Source organism: Amblyomma mixtum, chromosome 4 (assembly GCF_055824585.1).
Source record: "Amblyomma mixtum isolate Tamu chromosome 4, ASM5582458v1, whole genome shotgun sequence".
NCBI classification, from domain to species: domain Eukaryota; kingdom Metazoa; phylum Arthropoda; class Arachnida; order Ixodida; family Ixodidae; genus Amblyomma; species Amblyomma mixtum.
Window position 1 is genome coordinate 127,768,938 of NC_143015.1, and position 20,383 is coordinate 127,789,320.

The 20,383-nt window shown below is 45.6% G+C and overlaps 2 protein-coding genes across 2 annotated transcripts in view; both read right to left on the reverse strand.

Annotated features, from left to right (window-relative positions):
• Positions 1 to 13,960, reverse strand: part of LOC149348183 (fatty acid synthase-like) — a 55,687-nt gene extending 41,727 nt beyond the window's left edge. Inside the window, exons 1-6 of the mRNA XM_089587970.1 lie at positions 13,817 to 13,960; positions 11,720 to 12,046; positions 9,473 to 9,673; positions 4,908 to 5,030; positions 3,012 to 3,245; positions 1,167 to 1,468 (exon numbers count right to left, since the gene is read on the reverse strand). Of these exons, the coding sequence (XP_089444096.1) occupies positions 1,167 to 1,468; positions 3,012 to 3,245; positions 4,908 to 5,030; positions 9,473 to 9,673; positions 11,720 to 12,046; positions 13,817 to 13,955 (1,326 nt within the window). The 5' untranslated portion in view covers positions 13,956 to 13,960. The remainder of the gene's footprint in view (positions 1 to 1,166; positions 1,469 to 3,011; positions 3,246 to 4,907; positions 5,031 to 9,472; positions 9,674 to 11,719; positions 12,047 to 13,816) is intronic.
• Positions 13,961 to 19,607: 5,647 nt separating this feature from the next.
• The window catches only part of LOC149348184 (fatty acid synthase-like), a 58,234-nt gene continuing 57,458 nt past the window's right edge, over positions 19,608 to 20,383 (reverse strand). Inside the window, exon 25 of the mRNA XM_089541699.1 lies at positions 19,608 to 19,645. Within this exon, the coding sequence (XP_089397825.1) occupies positions 19,608 to 19,645 (38 nt within the window). The remainder of the gene's footprint in view (positions 19,646 to 20,383) is intronic.

Consider the following 20,383-nt stretch of genomic DNA (forward strand, 5'->3'; position numbering starts at 1 on the left):
ATGGCTTTTTCTTCCGTGAACCACGCTGGCTGCATTATTATGTCATACAGTCCACATGCAGCTCAAAAGTCCAATCAATTTTTCCTTAAGTATCTTGTCAATGACCTTTGCGGAACAAGGTCATCGTCTGCTTGCAAACTCTCCACAGAGCAAGCGTGCGGCCCTTATGAACAGATGCATATTCAAATCAAGTAAAACCACGTCGATTTACCGGGAACTTATCGGCCTATTTGACTCTCAGCTCAAAATATTTCGGACACCGAGGTACCTTTATTTCTTTTGCAAACTGGTTACCAACTAAGAGAAACTTGTGCATGATATTAATGCTGTTCGCATATAATATTACGAGTTTGGTATGAGCGAAAAATCTAACTGCCTGCCATAATATAACATCCCGCTTTTCAAGGCCTCTTTGTGAACGCTGATTAAGCATTTCAGTGAGGCTTCGGCAATAGCATCATTGTGTCGTGAAGACACCAGCGAGGCTGATCTGTTAGCGCCACCGCAGGCTCAAAGCCCAATCGCGGAAGTATTATTTGATTCGTGCATGGGTTTTTGATAGGCTAGGTTTGGCCAAGATCACCCTCAATATCACCGTGTTTGACTTATATATCACCCTGTCATTGGCTACAGCTGGTACGACGCTCCTCCGAGCATACCTGAGCTTCCTCCCGTTGACAGCAGCTTGTGCGGCACTCGTCTGAACTATAGCACGAGCTTAATTGAATTACTCCAAGACTTCATACAAGATTATTGGCTGGAACCATGTTAAGTAGTGCTCTCGCACTAAAAAAAAAGTATAGCCTTTCCCATCTTGACGTTCATAACCATTAGTCCGACTCTTCCGATAGACTTCTTCAGCGAGCAGTGGCTCCTGTCCTCATATTACTGTGCTCTGATCTTTAAAAAATCTGCAGCGCCCAGACGTCGGTTCAAAAAATCTGCAGGGCAAACTACCGAATATTTACGGCTGGCGTCACAATCGTTAAAACCTAGAATGAACATGTTTATCGATTCTTCGACTGTGGGGGACAACATTGCTGTTGGGAATAACTCATGTCATCAAAGAGGGAGTACGACAGTGCACATAAGATGGAGATATTGGGAGCAGCACTAGAAAGGTAGGATATTGCGAACAGAGGTAACAGGCGCAGAAGTAGACTCACCATTAGCGAATCCTGGCTTCGTCCAGCCACAAGAACCAACCTTGGCAAGTGAGCCTGATCACGCGCAATGTCATCCACGTGTGGTCCTTCCCTCGGCTCAAGAATGGCGTGGACAGTGCTGCCTCCCAAGCCAAACGAATTGATGCCAACGGGACCACCTAGGAAAGGAGTCAGTTCGTCTACTACTTCAACGCTGCCGTCCTGTAAGCAGGCAATGTTCGGATTGGGTTCTCTGAAGTGGAGGTTTGCGGCGATGGTTCCGGTCTCCATGGCGAGGATTACCTTGGCGAGCGAGCTGATGCCTGCGAGATGAAGACAAAAATGTTCAATAAAAATTAGTGCCCAGAGCTTAGATAATGCCCTCCAACGTGGTGAAAGCATGGCAGATGTGTTCGGAATTTTGTGTTGAAGCAGAGCATTTTCATTCGACATATCTTATGGGGTTTGAACGCATTTGCATATTTCAGTCAACGTAAGTAGCTGTTGCATAAAACGTTGAGGCCAATACTGGATTAAAATTATTTACGCAACGGCTTCGAGTGGCTACGGTTCTTATGCTTCAAATACATGCACAAGACGGTAGTGTACAATATTCTTGCTGAGCCTGCTTCTCTGTCAACAAGGCGCCTCGGTAAGCACAGCGGTCCATTTGAACACGACCAAGTGCGGTGAACAGGTAGCGCCAAAGCCGCGAATGTACACGCTACTTGGGATTTCTGACTGCGTAAACGACCATACCACATCAGGGCCTCAGTGACGTAGAATATACTGCGCCCACTGTGTCTCACCGCACTAAAAGATGATCTGAAAGGGGCTGTGATACAGCTGCGGTATGCCTGTAAGGAAGCTTCTTCGCACATATCCCCCAGCAAGAACTTTTTGATACACTTTGTAGAAGCTAAGTTACGTATCTAAGGACTTTTGTCTGGGCTAGTTGGTGCATAGCTAAAGTCCTTTCGCGCTGCGGTTTTCGTTCTTTAGCTTAGTTATGTGTACTACAAATTTGAACCTGAGCGTTTTCGCGCTTTTCCCTCTCCTCTCTCCACTTTTTGTGCGTTGAAACGTCGGAGCATCTCCGCCGGCCCCACCTCCAGGGCGGAGGTTCCTGACCGACACGAGCAACACCGCTTATTGGCCGAAGCCATGGTAGCTACCTAACACATGCGAGAATATAACCAACAGCCATCTGTGAACTGGTATGCACAGGAGAGGGCGTGACGGAGAAGTGTGCGAGCAAGAAAAAAATCGCCAGAAAGAGCTCACCAGCTTTCGCGCATGATTGTGGGTTTTGTGCTGCGTGTATGAGTGTTTTATTTGACTGGGGGGTTCATGACAACACAATTCGGTGATAGAGCGAGTTTATGTGCTCTCCTCTGAAGGTGTTTCAGAGCCCTTATTGTGTGCCGTCCCCAGGAACGAAAGGTTCCTCCCGACGTTCAAAAATTTGAATGGCGAATCAGTGAAAATGACCCCATCCGGCTGAAATTTCAAGTTCCTCTCCACTCTATCAGGACGGTGACCTGCTCACACATGGTCCAATGGTAACGATCTGGAATATCACGTTGATTTTGCGCCGGACCTGCTAAGCCCTCTACTGTATGAGATACGGCCTCCTCTTGCACGGAAATGTGAGGAAGCGACCGTAGAAAATAAACACACCGACAAGGCCAAGGAATGCAATCAGGCTAACAGCACACAAAATGTGCGAGACTTTGCCGAGACCGATCAAGAAAACGCGGTGAGGAGCATTTATAAGGCCTCGTAGATTGTGCTACCATGGTCCTGCGAAGTACTCCATGTATAATACTGCGCATGGCAACGACAAAGAGCGTAATAATTTTTCACCACAAGCAGCCTCCCCGTGTCCCACGTTGCTCTTGACGGCTCCAACCTTGAGCGGCTTTTCGCGCCCTCGCTGACAGAAAACGTTGCTGATTGAGCACAACTCCTCGGTATCGCCTGCTGGGGTTCCTGTGCCGTGTGCTTCTACGTAGCCGACTGTCCGCGGATCCACATGGGCCTCATCGTAGGCTTCCCTAAGCAGGCGTTCCTGAGCCTTCCTCGAAGGAAACGTGATTCCTGAAACATGATTAAAGCATGTTTGGGGAGCGCGTTCTAGCCAGGGAAGCATCACAAGTCGGATATGATGCAGTTAAACGCGCAACACCATGTAAATAGAGCTAGCAAACGTCACATAAAGTACGGTGCTTGCACCGCAGGGTTAAGTAGAAAACTGGTGCCGACTAACCAGACAAATATCACTAAAACGCATTCATCATCCCTTTCTCATAGCAATGACGGCGCGGACCGATTGAAGACTAGAAAAAAAGGCAGGAAACCAGTCCACGCAGAAGGGGCGCGCAAGGGGCGAAGAGGAAGCCAGGAGGTCGCGTGGAGGCGACAGAGTTCAAAAAGTAGCGACACTCTCAAATCACCGAGAGCACATTTTCACACATTCTTAACCAAATATAGTAGTATTCTTCCTCCACCCCTGAGAAGCTGAAACATTGCCTATACTGAGTGTTTCTGTACAAGATAGACTTGCTGCTCCGTTCAGCACACGTTGAGAAGAGATGCAAGGCAAGAGTTCCATCCAACCGTCTCCACTACCCCCAGCTACCCACTGCTCGCCCATTCGTGACATTACGATCCGGAACTTTGCATGTTCACTCCTTTACCACTGATTTTGTTCCCTTGGATTCTCCAGTTGCCCTTAACACATGTTAATCTACAACAATCCCCTTTCCCCATTCCCACTGTCATTCATTCTGTTGCGTTAGGCAAGGCCGACTCTCCTCGGACGACCTGACGCACCAGACGGCTTTGGTGACCCTGCTGTAGCATATCCTCTCCGCTGAGCGCCCAGTTTAGAAGTAAGGTTGCTCGCCTCTTAGTTAATCAGTAACTCTAACACTTTTTTTAATGGAGAAACATGGGGATATTTTAATCAAAGAGGATATTTTAGATTCTTGAACTAACTCCGGAGCTAGTTTCTCACCGTGTGCTGCTTCCTGGAACCTCAGAAACAGTTTTAACTACGTCAACCTGTCATCGACTATGCGTTGGACACCACTGTGATTTTGGCGGCAATTTAGCGCTAAGGCGGGGAGCACACAAACAGAACTTCGACGCCTGAGTTGCTTTCACAACAGCCAGCTCCACGGCTTGCAAGCGATGAAAGCTCTCAAACACGTACAGCGCTACGTAAGGCCTTGGTGCCAGTAAGGCAGCCTTCGCCGTGATTTCATAAAGTTCGCAAGCTCGCACAGTAAGTTTCCGTACGCGCCACTGAGTTCTGGAGTGCGTTTCGAGCTTCATGCTATTCAGACAGAAATATTCGAAACATTCGGCATCATGTTCGTGTGTCACGTTCGGCGTACGATTGGGCGCGGATTCCTTCTCATGCTTGCCTGACTGTGGCGAGAGCGGGAGCGAAAAGCATGGCATGCTTAACACTGATTTAAGCTAAAGCTACGAAGAAATAAGCTGCTCTTGATAATCCGCGAGTCATAGACTGCGCAACTGCACAACATTATAGCATTTAATATGGGTAGGAGTTTGGATGAGTTAGTTGTCAATCACGAATAGTGTAGCGCGCGTAGCACAAGCACACGTGCTGTTTTCTTTGTTCTCTGCTTGTGGTATGACCGGTGCAGTATTCATCAATCCAAATGTACGGTATCATATTTATCATTTTCCGAAAACACAGTGAATTAATCATTCGTACATTGGTTGACCCACCTTCACTTGTGTATCCGTCGGAAAATGACTTGATATGGGTGATCTTTGCGTAGATTCGACGAGCTTCCGATGATCGTTGAACAAAGAACACGCCGACAGTTTCGCTTCGGACGTAGCCATTTGCTGTAAAATGACGAAAAATAATCATATTTAGCGTTACTTCTCGCGTTTTGTATAGACTAGAATGAAATAGTGCACTGTCTGGGGCGCCGTATTTTCAATATTATTTTAGCAGTACGTACTTTATCCTCATTGTCAATGGTCACCGGTGGCGTCACCGGCTCAGCCCTGACATCATATTCGGCACCTTTAATGCTAGCATACCGAGAGAATTCATTTATAAACAAATTGTTTTGAAATACTCCCCCAGCGTCACAAACGGGCTGCCACCCCTTTCGAGTACTTGAATGCTTTAAAGGCCAGTCACATCAGCTGAAAAACAGAGAGACTAGTGCGTTCCTATTCTTGTGACGTTTTCGAACACACTATATTCTGCCATTGAGATAGCGTCATTGCTATAAGGGCCCTTCAATCTGCTGCGACATTCCACGCCTTTATGTTTTAATTCTTTAGCAGTACAATCCTACTTTCCACCAATTTTTTTTTTACGTGGGCATTGTCACCATATACCTGAAAGTCTGATTGAGGTCTCCACTGGCCCAGGGAGACAGTTATGCGCGTCTTAAACTTTTTCTTTATGAATGCCAGTTTACCCAATGTGCGCCGGCGGTCTATGCTCCAGCAATGTTGTCAGCGCCAATACCAATTTCTCCAGTGCAATTATTCTGCCACAATGTTCTCCACGCCACACATACGGTGCACATTTCACTTTCTCTACCGCGACATAGCTCAAAGCTGGAATATTACTTGGATAGTACTATTAGTTGATGAAGAAGAAGTGGAGCAATGCAAAGCGCTTGAGTGTGTCGCAGTTTAACACGAGGCATAGTTGGATGTGGGGATAGCACAGCGCTCTCGTGCAGTGGCCTACGAAGTTAATCTGTTCTTGTCGCCCCCGGTTTCAGTAGCAGACCCGACAATGAATACTTTATTTAGTTATGTTTTGGCCAAGGTCACCCTCGAGGTCAATCTTCACACAATCTTCACATCATGGAGCCCCTTTGACTCCGTGATGTAGGGCTTTCGCCCGAAAAGTGCGCCGAGGTGTACTGCTGTGTGCACTTGCCAGCTGTCATGGTTATTTAGAGCGTCACCTCGCACGGCTGGCAGGTGATAAAGCAAGGTGAAAGAAAACCCCTCTCCACTTGTAGGGGAGAACCGGAGGGTTGCTGCCACACTAAGAGCCTAACAAAAAGTCAATTTAAACTTGAAAACGGCTAAAAATGATCGCGAATAACTAAGAAAAATTGAAACAAACTATGACTCTGGTAAAATCTAAATAACTACGAGTGACTCAGCAAAGAGGTGCAAAGCTACTCACCTCTTTTCTAAGCATTGTTGAGGAAAGAACCTTTATGAGACAACAAATATATGTCAAAGTAAAGTATAATAGAAAGTATGAAGACAAGATAGTTGAACAGAAGCAATTAAAAACGACCAGAAGAATGAATGGAAGCCCACAGTTATTGAACGTTGATAATTAAATGCCCCTATAATTTTTACTAAGCAAAATGACGCATCCTACTGTTTTTAATTTCCACTTTAGTTAGCGACAGTGTTTCACACTTCCTGCCTATTTGGAGCAACGTGTTGAGTCGCTAAAGGGGCTTATTTTAGAACTCATTTCACATTCACGGGAGTCTGTCGCAAACATTTAAGCGTGCCTATTCCTTGGTTTTGCTGATTCATAGAAGCGTTAAAGTATGAATAATCTGCACTGACATTTGGGACACTTCAGTGAAGTACGAACAATTTTTGTACTAGTAAAGAACGCAAACATATTTTCTTTCTATCTCTTGTAGGTAATTCACAAGAAAGATTCATTCGCTGTTGTCATTCACGGCTCCTGAGTCGAATGTCTACCTGCCCCTGATAAAAAGACCTGTCGAAAGGTGCTCGACCAGGCATTAATCATCATCGTCGACATCCTTTACAGTTTCGTTAAACCTACAGCAGGAAAAGGCTTCTCCAGTTGATTGCTATCAGCATTACTTTCGATACCTGCGGCCTTTACGAGCAATTCCCAACATTTTTAATCTCATAGGCTAACCGGATTCTGCCTTTCATTGATATACTTGTCATGTCTTTAAATCTACTCTTGTACCCTAAGCAAACGATGTATCAGTCATTTCATTCGTCTGCTAAGCTAATTTCTCAGTGAGCCGCAAAAGAATTGCGTAGGTCTTAATGTAAGGTTCGCATTGCGAACTCAGCACCACTTAAGCCGCGAATGCGCCTTCTGATTCGGTCCCGTATGAAACGATCGTTCTAGGATCAAGGAAACTGGCTCTAGGAGCTTTCGAGGAAGATGGTGTAAGTGAAAAATACATTAAGCAAATCCTAATTAAGCTTCCTCACTAACACCTCTAGCATGGTTTATGCAACTTCATCATCATTCTGAATGTTACGCCATTCCTAAATGAATTCAATCGACAAGCTAGCTGCTGGTAAGACTCACGCAATTACAGTTACTTATCTATACGCACCAGATCCCCTTTCACTTTTTTTTACATTGCGCGATCAGGTGCGAGATCACTCCCACGCTTCGGAGGCGTCAAGTCTAGAAGTAGATTTTTCACTCAAACCTCGTAGTTCTATACGCTGATGCGTACAGCGGAATGAAGTCGCCCCACTTACAACGATGTAACTGACGGAATAAGTAATTGGTCAGCACTTAGCCAAGAAATAAATCCCGTTTTAGCCAGATATATTTCTAGTGTGACCCTTTCGTGTTATCTTTTTTCTCAATTTAAATTCTAAACTTGCGCTGGATGCCCGTGGGTCAACTTTAGCACTGAAAAAACATTGTGCAGGCCACTCGGCGCACTTTTCAGAAAGGCATTCCAGGCCATGTCGTTGGCAAGAAAAGGACGAAAACTTTAATGATGCAAAGTGTGTTCTGGACAGCATCTCCGTAGTTTATACACAATCAGCCCCGCAATTTCCTGGGCGTTGAAGGTGAAAGCATTTCACATGTAATAGGGGTTCTTTACTACGTCGCTGCTGACTCCTCTCCAGCTAGGAAAATTTGTTGTGCGATGGCAAATATGCCTGCCACTCATGTAATGTGTTCGCACTAGAGGGACTTACAAATATTAGGGCACTAATTTGCGGAAGTCAGGTGGGCCTGCAGTGCAGCCACGCAAAAAAATGTGCTATTATGCAGCTCGATTTCGAACCTCAAATAACTAAACATACGCGACTCTACTGAAGGCGGATTAAGCTTTAACTGCGGTTATTTCTTTCTTGGACATTCATTGGTCACAGCAATGCATAGAACTAATCTTTTATTCACCTGGACAAGAAGTTTTGTATTTGGATAGTTTATGGATTTGCAGTTTATGGGAGTTTAACGTGCCAAAGCGCCTCAGGCTATGTGGGGCGCCGTAGTGAAGGGCTCCGGAAATTTTGACCACCTGCCGTTCTTTAACGCGCACTGACATCGCACAGTACACGAGCCTCATGAATTTCGCCTCGACCGAAATTCGACCACCATGGCCGAGATCGAACCCGCGTCTTTTCGGTCACCAGCAGAGTGCCACACTCAGCCACCGTGGTGGCAAGTTTTGCATTTGGACAAAATGCTGCGTAAGGCTGAAGGTACTTAGAAAGATATTAGTTTCCCCAAAACACTCAGCGTTATTAAGCGTGAAGACACAAGGTGAAAAAGAAACGGTCTGTTGAACCAAATTGCTCCCCAGTAAATACATTTTTTGTCCAAAGTTTTGTATTTGGAAAAAAGTGTATTTACAGAAGAGCTACTAGGTTCAACAGATGCGTTTGTTTTTCACCCTGTGTCTTCACGCTTAATAATACTGATTCCTTTCGGAAAACTAATATTTTTCTCAGTACCTAAGCCTTACGCAGCTCTGAATCCTTCAATCCATTCATTGTACAATAAGTAAGGCACATGTTCGATAATCTTGAAGAATAACTTAGCAATAGCAAGAGCGGTATCGCCTTCAGTACGAAGTGTTGTTCATCATGTGCCTGGAATGGTTTGGCCGTAATGATTGAGATGGTGCTATGTCTGTTGTAATGTTTTCTCTGTTGTAAGGCTATATCTGTTGTAATGTTATGATGTTGTAATGTTATGTCGGGTCGAACAACCCTAATGTATTGCATTTCTATACCATTTTCGCATATGAATTAGTGCGTATTATTATTTTATTATCTGTATATGTTTACAAGAACTGTTTATGATGCGTCTGTTGTGTAAGTGATAGCAAAGACAGCCTTTTTTTGTTGTATATTGCAATACCGCTTCTGCTGCCGTACCCATTCGAGGACAAGACCCAGTGAGGAGGTTTAGCACCTCGTTTTGTCTTGCCTCGTGGGCAATACCTGTATGTTGCCCGAAGGAGAAACAAACAAAAAAAATCTCATATTAAATCTACGGAGACTACCCACATGATTACAAAACCGCACCTAGGGCCTGAACTCACCGCGGGAGTCGAAGGTCATGCACTTTCCATCCGGAGACAGCACTCCCAGACGCAGGAAGCCTAATGATGTGGCCGGTTTCAGGCAGAGCGCACTTCCACCCACGACGGCCGCCTCGCACAGTCCGGAACGAATAGCGAGTACAGCCTGGTTCAGGGCAGCCATGGTGGATGAGCATCCCGTGTCTACAGCCATGCTCAGCCCTGGAAGTGAAGTAGCAGGACCGAATGAAGCAGATCCTTCTTGAAACTTTCCTCGTGAAAATTCCTTTCTCACATGACGTCGACATTGATTATAGAGAAGTTCATTTAGAGTCGGAATGCCCTCAACGTGATTAATACGCAATATAAGAAATACACACGGAAAGGTTGAAGTATATACGGACTCCCTAGAATATTACCATAATTCTGAGGAAGCAATTGTGAAAACCACTAGGTCAATTTTAGGAAGGCATGTTATCAGCAGGTTTTGTAATAATATTTTGTATTTGTCGTTTTGTTAGCACCATCAGGTTCTTCCTGCAGGATGTGACTACGCAAGAAATTTTCATGGAAATACAGCCAATGCTGCGGACCCAAAACAAACCTTTTTTTAAGCGCCTAAACGCAGTTTCCAATAGTACCATAAGGGTTCCTTTGCGAGCCAAGGATATTTTAATACAGGTTTTTTAGAGCATATTTCTGCGATGACTGTTCATGCTCAACGTTGAGAACTGCGGAAAACACGTTCTATTAACTGGGGCAATTTTTTTTTACTGAACGTCCGTTGCAAGAAGGTTACACAGATTGCGCCAGCTGCATGAGCTATTGTGCGAAGCTGCGGATCAACACTGTGCTAGGTAGCCATCCTGCGGCCTAACTTCTGCCGAATTGACGTCGTTACGGTCGCTATGCCCATTTTGCTTTCTCTTCATTTCAAAGAAAATGTTATCACCATGTACAGACCTAGAGTTGCCTGTCTATGTGAAGAATGAACTGCCACTTCTGTTCGGGCCTAGCGCCACGAGCTGTCCACTGAGCTGTCATGTACGTGAGCTTGATTCAGCAGGGTAATTTAGTTAGCCACCCCCTAGAATGCAGAACCTATCAGTTCCAACGCCCTACGAAGATAACAATTACCATGCCAACGACGAACTAATCCGCGTTATACTGCCTCAGACAGCAAATAACCTAAAACATCGGACCTACACCGGACTTATGATGGAATAAGCACATTAATTATATTGCGAATAAGGCAGCATCACGTTTGTGTTTCCTACGGCAGAATTATAGCTATTCACCAAGTAACTTAAAAATACAGCTGTATTTCAGTCATGTACACTCAATACTTGAATATGGATGTGTTTGCTGGGACTCGCACACATCCGAGTGTGTAGGCAAATTAGAGAAAATTCTGAATATGACTGTTAGATTTGTTCTTGCTAATTATAATCGGCAATTTAGTATGGCGGAAAGCACACGAAATCTTAAATGGCAAGAGTTGAAGGACTGTATAAGATACATCAGACTGAAATTTTTCTATGAGATTTCTTACTCGAAAACTGGCATAGACCTTGAACAACATATCCAGGCACCTCATTATATCTCTAAGCGACTGGACCACTGCTTGAAGATCAGGGAGTTTTCTTGCAAGGGTGAAGTATTGCGTTATTCTTTATTTGTTAGAACTGTTCGAGACTGGAACAGTTTGCCATCGAGCATTGCATGTATCACATCTAATGATGCATTTTTCCAAGCACTGCGATAATTGTTTTATACGTCTAATGAAGTTTGTACCCCTCCACCCCTGCTGTATTGCCCTGCGGGGCGATGCAGGTAACTAATATATAAATAAATAATTGCGAGAAAACAGAGTCAGGTGGGAGTGGCTGTTTTTGAAGCATTCTCGTTTGCGGCGAATGTTGTCAGTTTCGTGCACCTCTTTACACACGAGTGGCATGCATCAAACAGCCAGATGGTGAGCCGAGATATTTGAATGTGGGTCAGCTCTTGAAGGAAGCGTGAAGAAAGATAAAAATGAGATACACCCAACACAAGCGTCTCGGTTCTCTTTCTTTCGTGGTTGTCTCTGTTCGCGTTTTCTCTACAAAATGAAGTATTCAGGGCTTCTGATGAATTTTAGTCACATCCACTTTTAATGTTGTCTCGAGATCACCACCAATGTCTATAAAAACTCAGCTTCCGACCCAGCTAAATTGTCGTAACAGTTACACCGCCAAAATGGGAAATAAGCACAGAACACAAACGCACCGTGGAAGTCGAATGAGTGAGTGATTCGGTTGGCGAGCATGGACAACGAGCTGCCGACCAAGCCGTATCCGTCATTGTTCTCTGTGTCGAAACTGAACGCCTCGTGCGATTCACAGTTGGAGCAACCGATGAAAACGCCGACCTTACGGCCCCGCAGAGTCGCCGGGTCGTAGCCGGCGTCCAAAATAGCCTCGTACGACGTCTCCATCAGAAGGCGCATTTGGGGGTCCATCATATGTGCCTGCTTCGGGGGAACGCCGAAGAACTCGGCGTCGAACAGGGACGGGTCACGAATCTTGCCCATGCGCTCCGGTAGGCCCAAGTGACCTGAAATGTACGCATGTGCGAATATTGAGGCGTGTTGCATTTTCAAACATATCCAAAGTCTACCTATACATATTATTTCTGATACTTCTGTGCCCCGCATAAAAAGCAATGACTCGCGGTATCCAATCAGGAAAGCGAATGGATGGGCACTTAATGCTCTCCATGCACCAAGTGAATATGCACTATATTCTGCAGAGAATTGGTGGATATATTACTGAGAGGGTATTGAGGTTGTACAAATCTGGTGAATTATAGGAAAAAGTTCAGTAGGGCAACGACAACACACCTGTGACTTTGAGCAGTCGAAGCATAAACTTCAGCGGTCCTGCAATATCCGCAAGCGTGATTAGTACCAATCTAATGAAATGATTAGAGTTAAGAATTACCTGAATCAGTGTGCTTGTTGTGTCCTAAGTTACCACTCCTGCTGAGCATTTATTGTAGAAATTTCCGCCTGCATGACAACAAGAACTGTGCAGTTTATTCTAAACTGTGAGTTAGATGAGATTTTTGTGATTGTTATCTGTTGCTTTTCTGAAAGATAATGTTAACGTTGAAACATTATTTCCTGGATACTATAAAGCCATCCTTGTCTAGCAAGCCAATCACTTGTTGGTGCTCAGCGTTACAGTACCTTCTTTTATTGCGTTAGCAATACAACTAGATTTCGCCTCGTCGCGTAGCCCCGGTCGGTAGGGACGGATGACCTTGAACAGCCGCTGCGCCGAGCTCATAGCGCGACGTTGCTTCCGCCGCGCTCCGCCAGAGGGCAGCGCCATCGGCGCGCCGCGCGGCAGCGGTGAGAACAGTTTACTCTGTCTACGACAGATGGCGCCACTAGGAGGTCCGCTACTTCTGGCCTTCGAAGCCGTCGTTAGGATCATTAGCTTGCAGTGCGAAACCCTGCTGCGAAGCTTGTGTACGAATGTCAAGTGACTCTTAAACAACCCAGCTGTAATTAGCATAATTTGTAGTCAGGCCACATAAATAAATAACACCGAGTAAAAAATTGGTCGAGTTGGGGCATCGGACCAGAGTCTCCGGAGTGCGAGACGAGCACGCTAACCCGTCCGCCATGCCAGCTCGATGGTTTGGAATGAACAAAGGGGCCTTTAGCTAATACGGCGTCTTCATTCACTACCATCTTCCTCCCTTCCCGTCACGGCGAGGTTCAGGTGTCCACCGAGATATGTGAGACAGACACATTTTCTTTCCTCAAAAACCAATTTACCGATGAGCAAGGCGGACAGCCGAACGCGCGATGGCGTTCTGTGGACTCCCTGGCAGCGTGGCGGAATGGTCCCGTGACCAAATACGGCGGCGCCCATGCTCCCGTGCTGTTAAGCGTCTATAAATGCGCGCTTGCCTAGGCGTAAATGCTTTGCTATGCAGTCCTCTAAAGAGAAGTGGCAGCGACAGGAAGAAATGAGAAAGTGATAACATGCACAGGAGACGCCAGAACAGGGTGAAGACCGTCCTGCAAAGCGTCGTGTTAATGATGCACCTCGGCGACAACGTTCTACCTCGCAGAGTGGTTCCACGTCAACGGTCACCGATGAATCTCAACACCTGACTGCTTAGGAACGCCGCAATGCTACCAGGCGAAGGCAACGCGCCGAGGAATCGTAAGAAGAACGCGCGCAAAACTCGAAAAACAGCGTATTACCGAGGTATTACCAGAGCTAAACCACCGCAATTTTTTTTTTTGCATGCATTTCTAAACTTTAGTAACAGTTATAGAGCACATGCCAGTTCCGGCAACGCACATACCCCGAGGCCAGCGCGTTTCATCATCTGTGACGAAGTCGATACCAGCGTAGAGCTTCTGCTTGAACTCTGCCAAGCTGTCCGCTTGTGGAAATCGAGCCGAGAAACCGGTGATCACGGTGTGTTCTTCTCTCAAAGCCATCTGCGAGTGAAGAGGCAACTCCACGTGTAGTACGCAAGTGCTTTAAACAGTTCTCGAACGCTTTTGTGACACGGCAGTAAATTCGCTGCAGTGACATGCAGAGCCCGATCCGCTACCCTTCTGACGTTTAAAACATTCCGTGGTTATCTAAGGTCGGAAAAGAACTCCAGCTGTTTCCCAGTTCGCTGTTGAATCTGCAGCCGTAAAATGGAGAGTGGTCGGTACAGCCGCACCGTTGCGAAAGTTCAAAGTACGAGGTCTGTTAGAAAAGTATCCGACCTTTGACCGAAGAAAAAAAACTGGCGTAACTGGATCGTTAGAAACCTAATAACCTTCAAAGTAGTCTCATTGGGGCTCCATATGCATCTCCCAGCGGTGCTGCCATTGTTGGAAGTATTCCGAAAAGACCGTTTTCGGAATGGAATTTAGCTCTGCTGTCGTTGCAGCCATAATGTCCTTTCTTTTCTGAAATCGCTCTCCTTTCAATGACCTCTTGATTTTAGGAAACAGCCAGAAGTCGTAGGGGGACATATCAGGAGAATAAGGAGCCTGTTGAACTACAACAGTCTGGTTTTTCGCCAGAAAAGTCTGAATCAAATGCGAGGAATGTGCAGGAGCAATGCCACGAGGGATGCGCCAATTTCTTGTTGACCTCAGTTCCGGTCTCTTGCGCCGCACAGCACCACGTAGGCGATGGAGGACATCCCTGTAGTACTGTTTAGTCATTCTTTGACCCTGTGGGGTGCGTACTCGTGGTGTGCCACACAGAGGGAGTCAAAAAAGCAGTCAGCATCACTTTGACACTGCTGCGCACTTGTCGGGCCTTCTTTGGCCTTGGTGACGTGGAATGCGTCCTCTGTGACGACTGGGATTTGGTTTCCGGGTCGTACCCGTACACCCAAGACTCGTCACTAGTGATTACGGCGTCGGTGAAGTCAGGGTAACTGTTTGTGGAATCTAGCATCTCCTGTGAGTCTTCAACACGAAGCTGCTTTTTCTCCACCGTCAGCAGCTTCGGCATGAATTTCGCCGCAACTCTCTCCATGGCCAAATCTTCGGTGATAATGGAATGTGCAGAAAAATTGCTGATGTCGACCTCTTCCGCAATTTCTCGGATAGTCACACAACAGTCCCGCATCACCACAGCGTTCACTTCGGCAATTACCTGGTCATTTCGGCATGTTGGTGGCCGACCGGAGCGTGGCTCTCTCTCCACGGATGTGCGGCCGTCTTTAAACCAGTTGCACCACTGCTTAATCTGTGTGCTGCTCATAGCATCATCACCGAAAGCTGTCTGAACATTTCGAATAATTTCCACTTGGCTATCGCCAAGTTTCTGGCAAAATTTGAGGTAGTAGCGCTGCTCCTCTCGCTCCGCCATTTTCCTTGCAACAAAAAACCGACGCGAGCACTGCGCACTCCCTCTTCAAACGCTGCTTCCCAGCGACTGACGCTATCGGCAGGCGGGAAAAAATTCGTGCATGCGCACGAGGGTTCAATCGGCTGCTGTAAGCGCACTTGTTTCATATCCATCAAGTGTTCGCTAAAAAAATAAAGTCGGATACTTTTCTAACAGACCTCATATGTGACAGCACCAGAGCTGTTGTCGCTCCATATGTGCAGAGACAAAACGCTTCCCTGGAACACGCGATATCTAGCGATAACATTTGGATAAAAATGGACTGTATGTTAGCCTGTGCAGTTAATCTCATGGGATTTCATCGCCATATTTTGCCTTCAGGGCCGCAGCGACTTTACGAGTGCGGAACACACAGTTCTGTCGTTCTAGACATTCGTTTTGCCCTGTGTACATACCTAGAAGCAATTTTAGTGTGCAGGATGTTTCGCTTAAAATTTAACGAAAATATTTTAAAATAGGCTTTTTTATTTAGAACTATTTTTCAGCTTAACATTGCCAGCAGTGTAGTACATAACATTAAAGCCAAGAAGTGCAAACTAGCTGGCTAGTCAACTAATACTACATAATTACTTTTTAACCATTACAGTTAGGCTTTTTTATTATTGTGCGGCGTACAGCCCACAGTGATATCCATATCGGTTTTTACATTTTCAAAAATGTCTTTAGCCGCCGTGCTGTGCTCCAGCAATTTTTTGGGTATTTCGACGAGTTACGAGCACTGAAGAGGTTGCTTTGCCGCAAGTTCATCGAAAACGCATGCATTTCAGCGCGATACATGCGCCGGAATTTGGCTGCACGCCTCTCAATAATTAAAGAGATTCAATAGTTTTAGCGCGCATTTTTTACATTACTAGCTTTATTCCATACTTCATTATAACATGTATTTTGTTTCAATTGCCTGTGCCGTATTTTCATTCTTGTATCGCCCCCCCCCCCCCAGTGTGTAATACCCTCGCACAAAGGCCTTTAAGGGTATTGTAAATAAAGTAAAAAATAACAGTAATACTTACGATAGTTAAAGATTGAGTATTAGTTAATCATCCTTCTAATTAGTACGTCTTAGCTGTATTCTGTCGTACTACACCTGCCGCAGTGATATGCCGAAAAAAAGTTCTCTTCGAACTAAAAGTCTATTTTTAAAAATTACGTAAAATCTAAGGTGAACCATCCTGTATGAAAGCACTAGTGAAGCGCCACGATGCATGTACTGTTGAAGCGGCCGCATTCATTCGTTGGTTGAAAATTTTAGTATACCACTGCACGTGGGCAGTTTTCTTTGCGTACTTCTGATGCAGTGACATGTACACAGATATCCAACGCCTGCTCAAGTTCGCTGTCTTTTTTTTTGTTCAAGGTATAACTTCTGTTACCTGCATAAGCGGATTCACCTCAGATGAGCTCCTCTGAACGCTTTTTTGAGTAATTATATATCATATCTCCCCAGTATAGCATAGCTATCTGTGTATTATAAAATTACTTCCTAAGTTGCATTAGTCAAGCCATATTTGATAATAACAATTTTATGAATAGCATATCGCTGTGCCTGGGTCGGGAAATGCAAGGGAGACAGCCGGTTGGATTCATTAAAAATTTTTTCCATACCTGATTAAACTGCTGCTGCAGCTTTACGGCAACTTCCATTACCGAAAGGACAATAAAGATTCTTCCACCTATGGCTGTGGATCTAACGCTTCAAGGATTGAAATAAATAGCAAGTGGGATGAAATTTTAATTATTACATATACCTTGCAGAACTGAGTGAAAAATCGGTCGAGTTGGGGAATCGGACCAGGGTCTCCAAAGTGCGAGACGAGCACGCTAACCCGTCCGCCACGCAAACTCGATGGTGTGGAATGAACAAAGGGGCGTTTAGCTAATACGGCGTCTTCATTCACTCCCATCTTCCTCCCTTCGCGTCACAGCGAGGTTCAGGTGTTTACCGAGATATGTGAGACAGACACATTTTCTTTCCTCAAAAACCAATTTACCGATGAGCAAGGCGGACAGCCGAACGCGCGATGGCGTTCTGTGGACTCCCTGGCAGCGTGGCGGAATGGTCACGTGACCAAATAAGGCGGCGCCCATGCTCCCGTGCTCTTAAGCGTCTTTAAATGCGCGCTTCCCTAGGCGTGAATGCTTTGCTATGCAGTCCTCTAAAGAGAAGTGGCAGCGACAGGACGAAACGAGAAAGTGACAACATGCACAAGAGATGCCAGAACAGGGTGAACAACGTCCTGCAAATCGTCGTGCTAATGATGCAGTTCGGCGACAAAGTTCTAGCTCGCAGAGTGGTTCCACGTCATCGGTCCCCGGTGAATCTCAACACCTGACTGCTTAGGAATGCCACAATGCTACCAGGCGAAGGCAACGCCCAGAGGAATCCCTAGAAGAACGCGCGCAAAGACTCGAAAAACAGCGGATTACCGAGGTTGCCGTTGCTAACGCAATTTACCCGGTTTAAACAGAGCTAAACCACCACCATTTTTTTTTGGCATGCATTACTAAACCTGAGTCCCGGTTATAGAGCACATGCCACTTCCGGCAACGCACATACCCCGAGGCCAGCGTGTTTCATCATCTGTGACGAAGTCGATACCAGCGTAGAGCTTCTCCTTGAGCTCTGCGAAGCTGTCCGCATGTGGAAATCGAGCCGAGAAACCGGTGATCACGGTGTGTTCTTCTCTCAAAGCCATCTGCGAGTGAAGAGGCAACTCCACGTGTAGTACGCAAGTGCTTTAAACAGTTCTCGAACGCTTTTATGACACGGCAGCAAATTCGCTACAGTGACATGCAGAGCGCGATCCGCTACCCTTCTGACGTTTAAAACATTCCGTGGTTATCAAGGTCGGAAAAGAACTCCAGCTGTTTCCCAGTTCGCTGTTGAATCTGCAGCCGTAAAATGGAGAGAGGTCGGTACAGGCGCACCGTTGCGAAATTTCAAAGCATGTGGCAGCACCAGAGCGATTCTCGCCCCATATGTGCAGGGGCAAAACGCTTCCCTGGAACACGCGATAACTAGCGATAAAATTTGGTTAAGAATGGTCTGTATGTTAGCCTGTGCAGTTAAACTCATGGGATTTCATCGTCATACGAGGGGGGACCCAAAAGAAACCGAACTGAGATCGCGCTGCCACTCGTATACGTAGTAGAGAGTTCTACCGCTAGATGGGGTTCGTAGAGACCTTCACGAAACAGATGTGCAGACGACATAAATTTGTAGGCAAACATTTGAGCGTAGTGTTGTGTTTCGCTTGCAGTTATTTTGTTCCGGCTGCGAAATCTTTATGGCAAATTTAAAAGAACAGAGACTGTGTTTGAAGTTTTGTTTCCTGCTTGAAAAATCGGCAACGGAAGGTTACCAAATGTTGCAACAGGCTTTTAAAGAGGATGTTATGAGCCGCACACAAGTTTTCGAGTGGCTTGGGCGCTTCAAACGTGGTGAGATGAGTGTCGAAGACCATGCTCGTTCTGGGCGTCCTTCAACGTCTCGAAATGATGAAAACGTTGAAAAAATCCGTAAAAAAATGAACAAAGATCGTCGTTTCACGATCGGCCAAATTTCAGAAGAGACAGGGGTGAGTTGGAGCTCGTGTCAGCGAGTTTTGACTGAGCAGTTGCAAATGAGACGTGTTTCCGCTAAATTTCTTCCTCGCATTCTCACACAGGATCAAAAGAACATTCGATTAAATTTGAGTCGTGATTTAAAAAAAGAGATTGAAAGCGATCCAAACTTCTTGACTAAAGTCATTACAGGTGTTGAGAGTTGGTGTTAGGGGAATGACCCAGAAACTAAGCAAGCGTCAAGCCAGTGGAAGCCTCCCAACTCTCCGAGACCAAAAAAAAGCAAAGCAGTTGATGTCGATTGTGAAAACAGTAATCATTGTCTTTTGTGATGTCCGTGGAATTGTGCACCAAGAATTTGTTCCCCCTGGCCAGACTGTTAACCAGCACTTCTATTTGGAAGCTCTAAGACGTCTGCGAGATGATGTGCGGAGGAAACGCAAGGAACGTTGGCGATGAGGTGACTGGATCCTTCATCGCGACAACGGCCCCGCACACACGGCCTTACGAGTGACCCCCTATTTGGCCTTTCGGGGATGGACTGTCGTTCCCCACCCTCCATATTCACCAGACCTAGCCCCGTGCGACTTTTTCTCTTTACGAGAATGAAGAAAAGTCTAAAACGGAAGTGTTTTGGTGATGAGGAGGCCGTACAAACAGCTTCGCAAAGGTCACTGGATGATATCAATGTTGAAGAGTTCCAGAGATCCTTCAAACAGTGGGAAAAAAGACTTGACAAGTGCATCGCATTTCATGGAGAATACTTTGAAGGTGTCTGAAGGAATTTTGTGCAAGAGTTAATAAATAAAGTTTTTATACAAAAAATCCGGTTTCTTTTGGGTCCCCCCTCGTATTTTCCCTTCCTGGCCGCAGCGACTTTAGGAGCTGCGGAACACACAGTTCGGTAGTTCTAGACATTCGTTTTGCCCTGTGTACATCCCTAGAAGCAATTTTAGTGTACAGGATGTTTCGCCTAAGATTTAACGAAAATATTTTAAAATAGGCTTTTTGAAATAGAAGAAATATTTTTCAGGTTAACATTGACAGCGACGTAGTACATCACAGATGTGCTAACTAGCTGGCTAGTCAACTAATACTACATAGTTACGCTTTAACTATTACAGTTAGGCTTTTTTATCATTGCGGGGCGTACAGCCCACAGTTATATCCACATCGGTTTTTAGATTTTCAAAAATGCCTTTAGCCGCCGTGCAGCGCTCCAACAATATTTTGGGTACTTAGGCGAATTACGAGCACTGAAGAGGTTGCTTTGCCTGCAAGTTCCTCGAAAGCGCATGCATTTCAGTGCGATACATGCGCCAGAATTTGGCTGCACGCCTCTCAATAATTGAAGAGATTGATTAATTTTGGCGCATATTTGTGTACATTACTGGCTTTATTCCATACTTCGTTATTACATCTATTTTGTTTCAATTGCCTGTGCCGT